This window comes from Micropterus salmoides, unplaced genomic scaffold (genome assembly GCF_014851395.1).
Source record: "Micropterus salmoides isolate LMB-PRFRI ecotype aquatic unplaced genomic scaffold, ASM1485139v1 Ms_hic_scaffold_8, whole genome shotgun sequence".
Lineage (NCBI taxonomy): Eukaryota > Metazoa > Chordata > Actinopteri > Centrarchiformes > Centrarchidae > Micropterus > Micropterus salmoides.
The window spans coordinates 24,560,781-24,571,326 of NW_024044570.1; the positions used below are offsets into that span (position 1 = coordinate 24,560,781).

General features: G+C 40.8%; 1 protein-coding gene across 3 annotated transcripts in view; it reads left to right on the forward strand.

Annotated features, from left to right (window-relative positions):
• ldlrad3 (low density lipoprotein receptor class A domain containing 3) overlaps positions 1-10,321 on the forward strand; it is an 88,323-nt gene extending 78,002 nt beyond the window's left edge. For 2 of the 3 annotated variants that reach the window (XM_038705470.1, XM_038705472.1), the window contains 2 exons: positions 6,759-7,155; positions 7,817-10,198. In XM_038705470.1, the coding sequence (XP_038561398.1) occupies positions 6,759-7,155; positions 7,817-8,021 (602 nt within the window). In that variant the 3' untranslated portion in view covers positions 8,022-10,198. Of the gene's footprint in view, positions 1-6,758; positions 7,156-7,816 lie in introns of all 3 variants that reach the window. The other variant, XM_038705471.1, reaches the window with a different exon arrangement.
• The last annotated feature ends 225 nt before the right edge of the window (positions 10,322-10,546 follow it).

Below are 10,546 nucleotides of genomic sequence, written 5' to 3' on the forward strand. Positions count from 1 at the left end.
CCATTGATAAGCCTTCTATTGAGTGTGTAATCCAGGCTGAGTGCAGTTGTGTATTATAAAGGCAAGGAACATGTCATTTCCATGACAGTAAATTACCAACAAGAAGGGAGCAGAGGGGAATGGTGAGTGGAGAGGAGAGGAGGGAGCTTTGGAAAGCATTAGAGGGGAAACAAGAGGGGGGAACAAATGGCACAGGACTGGTGGAGAGGAGGAGGAGAGATGTGGGGAGAAGGCACTCTGGTGTAATTAAAATGGCTGAGTTGAAAGGCTGCACCTTTCAAACCTCCCCAAGCCACCACATATAGGTTTATGAGTTTGTGTATGTTTATGAATACAGTATAGTAGCACTGTTAGAGGTGCCAATGTCACAGTGAGAGCTGCAGAGTGAGTTATTATTGTAATGTGAAACACAAGTACAGTTATTCTATGGGCAGCCAATTTTAAACATTCAGCTTCACCCAGAAAATGCTCTAAAATGTTCACCCCCTCAAGATGAAATTGCTGGTAATTTCCCTTTAATCTTTGCCACTCACTGATCCACTCGTCGAATGCTAGTAGCGCTCAGTGAGAAAGTTACATGATAATGAACATGTAATAAAAGCACTGGTAGATTAGACTCATTTTCAAAAAGAGGTCAGAGTACACACACAATAGAAATACAGTGTCTGTACTTCTTCCAAGCAGCCTTGAAGTCCAACAATAGAAAACAAATTCTTGGAAACTTGTGTTCAAATTCAAAGCAAGGGTCTAGCCATCAATAGTAATTAACTTAATTAACTTTTATTTGGTTAAAATGTCAATATTTAGGAAAGTTTGGTTTTTGTGTGAGTTTGCATTTGTACAACTACCACTTGGCAGAAGCTGAATGTTTAAACTATTATTTTTAGACTACTCTGCCCTGGCAACTTCAAAAACTACCCCTGGTTGGGAAATCACTGATCTACTTCAACATGTACCCTGGCATGGCATGCAGCAAGAATTTTTGTTATGTCACTTGTATGAAGTTGAATGAGCTAAAAGGAAGGCTTCCTTCACTTTGGACTTTTTTTTTTTTACCCGTTTTGAAGTCAACAGTGTTTAGAAATGTGAACATGTCAAATGCCTACAGCAAATCTGAAAGGTAACATCTTTTGGTCCCTTTTATGTCTCTGACTTCCCCCTTGTGCCTGTAGGTTTCCCTATTAGGTCATCTTTACCTGGCCTTAACCAAGAACAACTAATCTATCTTATGTTTAGACTCCAATGCTTCGTCATATTGGAGTCTGTTCTATCCATGAGTTAAACCCTAACCTGTGTAGCCATTGAGTTCTTGTAAACATTCTTGTAAGACTCAAACTTGCCAGATTCCCAGAGAACACCGATCTGCTCGCCTGACACCTGAGCTACTGTCTCTACTTTATCAGTCCAACTATTTAACAGTCTAACTCCTTAACAAGGACAGTTACATGTGAGAAATAACTAGAGCTGGAAGGTCTGTGAACACTTGTAGGGTCAGCTAATGTCTCTAAGCTAGACCTGTCTTACCTTTCCCTGTTACATCAATTTAGACACCTAAGAATATTCTTTAACAAACAGTGTCCAAGCAACTTTGCTATTGATCGACAGCACAAATATACTTTGATGTTCAACTTTGGTCATGACACCTCCATCAAATGAATTTGATACAAAATAACACTGTCAGAGATGCTAGCCGGCACTTTGAGTAACATGTAGTGTGAGCACACCCATCACAAGAGATTTGGGTGACGGTAAAAGTTTAAAGTGTTCATTGAGTTTAGTTACCTGTCTTAGACATAGGTCACTGTTTTTTTAATCTTACAGTTTTTCTCAATTGCTTAAAGAGGTGGTATTATGCTTATTTTGAGGTTCAAAATCATCTTTAGGGGTTGTACCAGAACATGGGACTACTAGCCAATCATAAGCAGAGAAGGGCGGGTCGGTATGAAGCCGGTAAACACCACTTCGTTTCAGCTGTACATGTTGCCGACCAGCTTGGCAACATAGACTGGAGCAAGAGTTTCAGAGTGGTGGGTTATTAATCTGTAACAAAAGTGTTTTTCATCCATAAAGTTATTACTGAGCTCTGTCTCTACATCACAGTAACAACTTTATGTCCATTGACTGCCTGGAGGGTAGCTAGTGTTTGTAGGAGGAGGAGGAGGAGAGGAGGTGTGTGCTGCAGCTCAGTGTTTTTCCACCGTGTTTTTGAGGACTAGCCGCTTGGCGAGCGTTATATGATGTTATTGCATTATTTTTGCTTTCATCCCTGTGACGTCACATAGATGAAACGGAAGCAGCTGGATTACAAATGAGCTGTTTTCAGTCAGTTCAGAGCAGAGTTTTCTGTGGGAGATAGGAACTCCCTTTGGGCTGGACTTTGGGCTTTTTCACTTTGCATACCTATCACATGCACAAAAAAGGTATATAACTCAATAAAGGAGAGGGTTTGTTGTTATGGGTTCTCAAAGTGAAATGTTGTCTTCAAATTTCACTGACACACACACATACATACCATCAAATGAATAGATCTTTCAAAGAACCAATTGAACACTGATGTGCTCAATGGAAAACTCAGATGAGCCGAAAACACTGCTATCGTAATCTTATCAGTAGGCCTTTTGCATTTTTCACTGTACACTAAACTGTTGTGTTTTTATACTCATATAAAACACACAAATACAAGAACAGAGTGGGGTTTTTTTCTGAAAAAGTGTATACATCTCAGCAAACACAGTTGGTGTTCTTCATATGTAACAAAGTATAGAAAAAAGAAAATAAGCCTCCTGTATAAAGAAAAAGAACATTTGGCTGCATCCTGTCTTCTATTTCGGTCTGGCCACTGCACCTCATCAGCATCGCAGGCAGTGTTGTCCCTGGCCAAGCAGCAGGAGAAGTATTGCCTGGCTTGGCCACTCCAGCCCTGAAAAACTCCTACAGCTGTATGTGCACATGCAGCTTCCATAGTATACATGTATGGGGGTCATGGTCATAGTCCTTCCATCTCCAGGCAGTAAATAATGTGTAGGTAGGAATACAGTTCCCAATGTCATGCATACATAGAACATACTTTCTTACTTGCAATGTTAAATATTGTATTGATATGTGATATTATACTCTTATTACAGTATTGTATTTACTGCCTATTCTCATTTTGGAAAGTCTGGATGACAGTTACTGTGAACCTGCACTAGTTTAGTTGCACTCTCAGCCCAGCCTCCCTCATTCTTAGACCACAGGGGTCCAGATCTCATCAGCGATTACAGCTCTCTTTGGTCTTGCACTTCTGCATTCTCCTACTCTTACTTTCCCTCCACTTGCCTCTCTCTCTCCTATCTTGGCATCTATTGCTCAAAAACAGAAGAGCTCACCTGTGCCCCTTTTTATTGCTAAAGCTCTGATTGCCTATTGTGCAACATGTGTTTGCCCATGTGAGGAGTCCGAGTGGATAGAAAGGCATTTAAATTCAGCATTTTGAATGGCCATGTGAACACATAAGATTTTAATCATGAAGACAGTGCCAAATTGTGTGTAGTGTTCTGGAAAAATGTGGCTCAGAACTGCAGTCTTGAGTGTAAAGCAGGGAATGTGCTTGTATTTTAGCTGAATTGGTTCAGAGGGCTGGTACATGAATTACAGGTTGTGGTCATTGTGTCCAGTGTTAGTGTGTAAACAAATGAGAAACACAGTGAAGAAGGCAACTTGCAAGCCCTGGCTCAGCTATCCAAGACTTTGATGAAAGAGATGAAATGTACAGATAGAAGCAGATAGAAATACCGTTTCCTATGTTATCAAAGAACATAAAATGTGCATGTGTCCGTAAGACTCTTGGACTTTTTTCTTATGAATCAGAATTACCATTGTTAGTGTGAGACCCCCCTCACCTGTACTTGGTGATCACACCTTTCTTTGTGCCGTAACTACAACTAACAGCTCAAAATGAGCTGAAACACAGAACAGTACACACGGGGGGGGGACACACACACATACAGGACCTCTCCCCTCTGACAGAAAAGGAACTTGCTTCAGTCTCTTTCTCTCCGTCTTTTCATCTCCTGTGTGATTTGAAACAGCCTTTCAGGCCTCTATCGCTAATGTACCGAATAGGCTCCCATTGTTAATGTTACAGCATTATGAGTTCCTTTTGTGTGTGTTTCTCTCTGCTCCTAGAGGACTGCACTGAAACCTGATAGGCAGCATAGGATGGCAGCGGCGGGATCTCTTTATTTGTGCTTTTTTTTTTAACTAGGTAATTATGGAAATAATTCTTCTTTGTTTTGGCCTTTCTCTGCTGAGAGGCCAGTTCATAATTAATTGGTAGCGTGAAGGACTGGCCAATTTTAAATCACAAGGGAGGGGTCGAGGGGGCTTGTTTTATTGGCTGGTGCCTGGTTGGGGCGGCGGGCGGGTGGAGCATCTGAATTAGATTAGATTTAATTAAGGCATGGGGCCCCTGACTACACACTGGTACATGAATAGGCTGTATGCCAGGCTAGTTGTTGTTGGGAATTTAACAGTATGTGTGCACGCGCACACACACACATACACACCAGTGAGGACTCCCACAGGCCTTCAAGGTCAGGTAGACAGAGGAAACAAGCTAAAAACTCATTGTTGGATAAGAAAATTGATACCACTCTCATATCTGTCAGTTAAATATGAATATGAAGAAAATATTGTAAGTCGCTTTGGATAAAAGCATCAGCTAAATGAATAAAAGTAAAATGTAAATGTAAGCCAGCATCTGGTTAGCTTACCTTAGCATTAAGACTGGAAACAGAATCTGTTTATGAGCACCTCTAATGCCCACAAATTAATGCTTTATATTTCGTTTGGTTAATCTGTACAAAATCAGAAACATAAAAACCAGTAGGGACTCCAGGAAAGCACTGTGTCCAGTCATAGAAATAGTCTGGTGAAATCTCAATTTGTCCTTTGTTTTGTTTTTCACAGATTAAACAAACAGATTAGGCTAGGCCCGTCTGTTTCCCCCCTGTCCTGTTTACAGTCATTAAACTAAGCTAAGCTAGCCAACAGCTCACTGTAGCTCCATATTTACTGTACAGCCATGAGCATGGGCTCGATCTTTATTACCTAAGCTAACACTCCGCATAAAGTGAAAAAGCATATTGTGACCTCTATCAATGCATGACTTGAATTCCAGTTAATAGAAATAGTATATTACTTAATGTATTGGGAACCAGAATGTGGAGTTCCCTTTTATAGGCATTTTAGTTGGTGCAGCTTTGTGGATCAGACCTATAACTCAGTATAACAGGGTCGCACTGGTTGACTTTTTGTGGAGCTCTACACGTTTCATTTAATTCTCTGATGCCCCGCTATAGCTTGTACATGTGGGGAGAATCTCTACTCTGTGCTAAACACAATATCCCCCAAGAGCTTGTAAGTCTGTAAGCCTGGAATACTTCAAAAAGCTCAAAAAAAAGGCTTGCATGCTTTGCAGTTTCAGGTGATCTAATCCCTACAGATGGCAGCATTTTCGGACTATTGATTCAACCTCGAGATATCTCATAATGGTCATTTTCTGGCAAGCGTTCTGGGCAGTATCCTCAACTGTCTGCATGATGGCAAGTACACAGACATGTGAGTCCTTTTAAGTTTATATTAGGTGTTAATACACATAGTGTGTTAAACAGCAACAGAGAAACCTCAAACACAGAACGTATTCCAGTGAGTGTTTTTTAGGAGGTACACTGGGGTTTGTTGTTTACAGCCCCCTGAGGCATTAGTGTAATTTGAAAAGAAACGGCAACTGTAAAATACTTTTATGTAGCTCATTCCTCATTAGCACAAGCCTTACTGCAGCGCCGTAATAAATAGGATTCCTTCCACTCTCCCTCCCTCTCTCCTTAGTACAACAGTACTGTCTGCCGGTAAGCAGCAGAAACAGCATTTACATGAGCCTCACCCCAAGTGCCTGATTGAAATTCTCACGCTGTAATATCAGTCAGCGGAAATGTTTAAGTGCTATTCCCTCATCCCATCTGGAATAATAAGCTGCAGTGCTCTCTGGCATTACAGTAGTCCCTTTCCTCATTTCAGGCAGCGAGTTGGCTGCTCTGCATTTCTTACTGCTGGCCACGGCTCTCATTGTGAACTTTAAGTTCCTGGGAAGTAGTTTGCAGCCCTCTTCCCTGCGACAAACATGGTAATCTGTGACGGCCCCTGGTGTTCCTCTGCCTTCTCTCATATTCAGTGCTGAGCAGCTCAAGTCCTGTTATCTAAAACTGCTGTAAGCTGTTTGCTCCTCATGAAGTATTATTCAGCCCCCTCTGTTCTTTCACTTTCTTCAGAGAGAGCGTGAGGTCCCTACTTGTGAACTGAGGATCTCAAAGCTAGCCTCTGCACTGCACACGATGCTCCGTTTGTTCTCCTCGACTCTGGAAGCTCTTGTGGGAGAGTGACACTGCTGTCACGCTTATTATGTCGCGCTCTCATCTCCAAGAGAGGCCAAGTCTATTGAATCACACAGAACACATTTCAGAATGAACCTGAAAACAATTTAGGCTACTGCTTGATATTCATGTCCCCCTCTTCAATCCATTCCCCTGGCTCTGCAACTCCACAACTCATCCCCAACCTCCTATTCCCTTAAATTGTTTCCCTCTTCCCCCTCCTTCCTCCTTCCTCCCTCCATTCCCTTCTTTGAACTTCCACACCACCACTCATCCTCCCTTTTCTCCAACCTCCTACATCATCCATCCCCAATTTGCTCTTCATCTCCTTCCTCTCCCCCACAGAAGCTCCAGGGCAGGACTTTGTGACACTGGATTACCGTCTCCGCTATTACCCCAGCATCACCTATGCCGTCATCGGCAGCGCCGTTATCTTCGTCCTGGTGGTGGCGTTGCTGGCCTTGGTGCTCCATCACCAGAGGAAGCGGAGCGTCCTGCTGCCCAGAGGCGTAAGAGGGAGTTCACATCACCACCACCAGCCTCTGCTGCTGTCCCGTCTGGTCATCTTGGACAGGGGCCATGTCCATCCGGGAGGTGCAGGTCTCTCCCCCAGCTCCCCGATGGCAGCTGGCCAGTACAGCTCCACTCCTCAGGCACTGCGACTGCTGTCTGGGACCCTGTATCCCCCCGGCCTCTCCATGGACTCGCCTCCGTCATACTCACAAGCTGTTCTGGATGTCAGGTGAAAGGAAAAGTGATTCTAACAGCTATAATCTACTGTCTGTATCCATAAAGCTAGCTTTAAAGCAGAAATAGTGAATCATTTTAATACAACATAATACAATTGGAAAGTAATTTACTTGTTTGCTATTTTTTCTAATACAATCTTTCAGACACACACCAAATCTGTTGTAATAGATGCTATCATAAATCTGTCTCAGTGGTGCTTTTATGTGATTTGTAATGCACAATCAATGAATCCTCTAATCTGCTGAGTGCTCATTTATTATTAAAACAAAAGCGGAATTTTGCTGTTTAAAAAGCTGATCATATATTCCCCCCAAAAAAAGAAACGCAGAAAGATGATGAACATTTGCTGAAACGCCCAATTATATTGATGAACAGAAGTATATTCTGATTAATATATTCTAATCACTATATTTTGCTTTAACCAGCTTCAGAATGATAAATTTTATGATGATGTGCAACATTTAAAAAAAATCAATGCATGACAGAACCTTAAAATATTGATAATCATGTTATTATTGTCAGAATGTGGTTTACATCTTAAATCTTTGCTAGCTTCTGGTCCCAGTCAGAAAATATGCATTGTACAGTCCTTATGTAATAGCTCAGGCCCTGACATCATGTTCTTGCTCTGTTTCTTCTGGTTTTCCTCCTAGTCGGCCTCCCTGGTTTGATCTCCCTCCTCCCCCATACCTCTCAGATGGGGAGCTTCCATCAGAGGGCGAGCTGCCTCAATATGAGGGCCCACAGGACCCTTTGAGCCACCCCGCAGGGTATCCCTCTGCACCCTCCACACCCAGAACTGTGGTCTCAAGCACGCCGCCGAGTTGGAGTTCCAGAGAGGAGTCGGACCAGCTGTAGCCACTCCCTTGACTTCCCTTGACTGATAGCAATAGTGAGAACATAGACACTGCAGGACTGAAGGACCAGGCTGCAGGGACACGTGAAGCTAGGACAGTCCACAGCACCTGATGAGGAGAATCAACAGGGACTAAGAGACTGTAGGATAAACAGTGTCCTAAGCTCCAGCCTCGGTTGTTGAGACGAGCTCATCCGGCTAGACTGATCTTGTATGCTGGCTCCCCCAGCTGGGGTCATGGCTGCACTACACCTTAAACATTAATTAATTTTTCATCAGTTCTCACTTGAATTGTGCTCCCCTTGAAGAAATACTGTGCATGATACTTATCAGTGACCACGACCTGCATCTCCAAAGCAGTAGGCAGAAAACTGACACTCGTTAACACATTCATTAACATATCATATAATGATAACTGCAAAATATGGCAGCACCTGAAATGGTCATTGTGTTATGGTATAATCATGGTAAAGTGGTAGCGCTTGGACAGCTGAGTCAGTCATGCACCATTTGTACACATACTGCACTTCACCTTACACATTTACAGTATTTTCCATAGTGGGGTTTATAAGAAATAATAAGAGATTTTATTGTGCTAAAATTGTAAACTACCTAAATACTAGATAAAAATCTGTACTGTTGAGAATTACTGCTACATTTGATGACTTACTGTACTCTTTAAGCAATGACATGTTGGCTTATTCTTACTGAAGTTGATACACGTATAGACAATACAGTAGTGCTGTATAGATGCACTTGTGATATACAAAAGCAGCTGAATCTGAGATACTCAAACTTTTTAATCTGGTTTTCAGTGTTTGTGTAAACAGTGAACTGATTGTAGGACAAATTAACGTCTTGTGACTTCTTTAATGGTACTTTAAGCTAAACCCATATTAGCAACATGTTTCCACTGAGTTGTTGATTTAAGAGACATTTCTAAAAGACTCTTGTACTTTTTTTCACAATATGTTTCACAGTATTTCTTTATGTGATTTGGTTAAATTCAAGTTAGAAACGTGAAGAGGACCAGAGGGATTTTTCCAAATAATGTTGAGCAGAAATTATATAGAAGTATATATTCTTAGCATAAATCATTCCTCTACACAGAAGAACCACCTCTGTTAGCAAAGATGAATTTTTATTACATTTCTGTTTGAAGACCAATAGTGTTTTTTATGTAGAGAAAAGAAAAAAGAAATACAAATGATTTTGTTGAGGCCTTATTCTGTGCCAGTTTGGCCCTTTAGTGCCTTTGTATGTGATAGGTTTGAGGGCACAAATCACTTGTTTAAAACCTCAAGAAACAGCAGCCTGGTCTGAGATTTTACAGTTAGCTCACATGAAAATAATATTGTCTTAGATCACATTGTTCAAGTTATGCTTGAACTTTTTTTTTAATGTATATAACTGGTTGTATGTCATTCTGGGAAAGCATCCTCAGTAGTATTAGACAATGGCTGATGAAATCCATACCTGAAGGATCAGTGTTTGTAAATGTACTATTGTCTTTTGACCTTTTTGTTCATTCATTTCAAAGTGGTTTGTTTGACACTGTACATAGGAGATATGGAAAGTAACAAAATCTATTTAAAAGTAGAGTTTAAAGTGAGACATGAATGTGTAAATGTAGTTACTTTTCCTCTAGAGCCAGCGGTGATAATGCAGGCACAAGAAAAACAATCAAACCAAAGACGATCATTTTTGACCTTAACCCAAGGATATTGCCCTCCAAAGGAATGATTATGCGTCACAACTGTTTATATCTTTATTATATTAAAATGTGCAAATGTTTATGGGTTTCATGTTGTTTGCCGTAAAACTGGAGAACATTTCTCAGGACAAAATGTATACCAGTCTGTCTGTTCTGTTCTTTATATCTTGGTTGTGTTTTAAGGAATGTTTAATATCAAATTCCTTTTTTTAATCTTGATTCAATCTCATGAGGTTTGTGACATTGCCCATCATGATCTTTTTATCCCTTGTATTCTGTATATTGAAAGTAATATAAATCTCTGCCTCAGAACTTGTAAGTACAAGTCTTCCTGGAGATCTAATAAATAATAAAGATTTAGTAGCAGGAATGCAATCTACACTGTGGGTGGAAACAATGAAACAGTTTGTGGTGGAAGTATACAGATCGTTGACTTAATAAAGAGTAGCATACCACAATGTTAAAGTACAGACGTGTCATCAGCTAAATGTACTTTAAGTATCAAAAGTAAGTCATCTGCAATGTTACTAGTTATTGTATCTGTTAAATAAATGTAGTGGAATAAAAAGTACAATATTTCCCTCTTAAGTGTAGTGGTGTACAAGCATAAAGCAGCATAAAATAGAAATACAAGTACAAGTACCTCCGAATTGTGCTTAAGTACAGTACTTTAGTAAATCTACTTTGTTACTTTCCACATTTGGAAACCTTAAATCGCTTTTAGAAAGCCTTTGCTGGTGTGAAGTACTCTACTCATAGTTTTCCTCCATGCATTAATGTTTTACTATAGTGGCAGCTGAACAGAGCACTGCA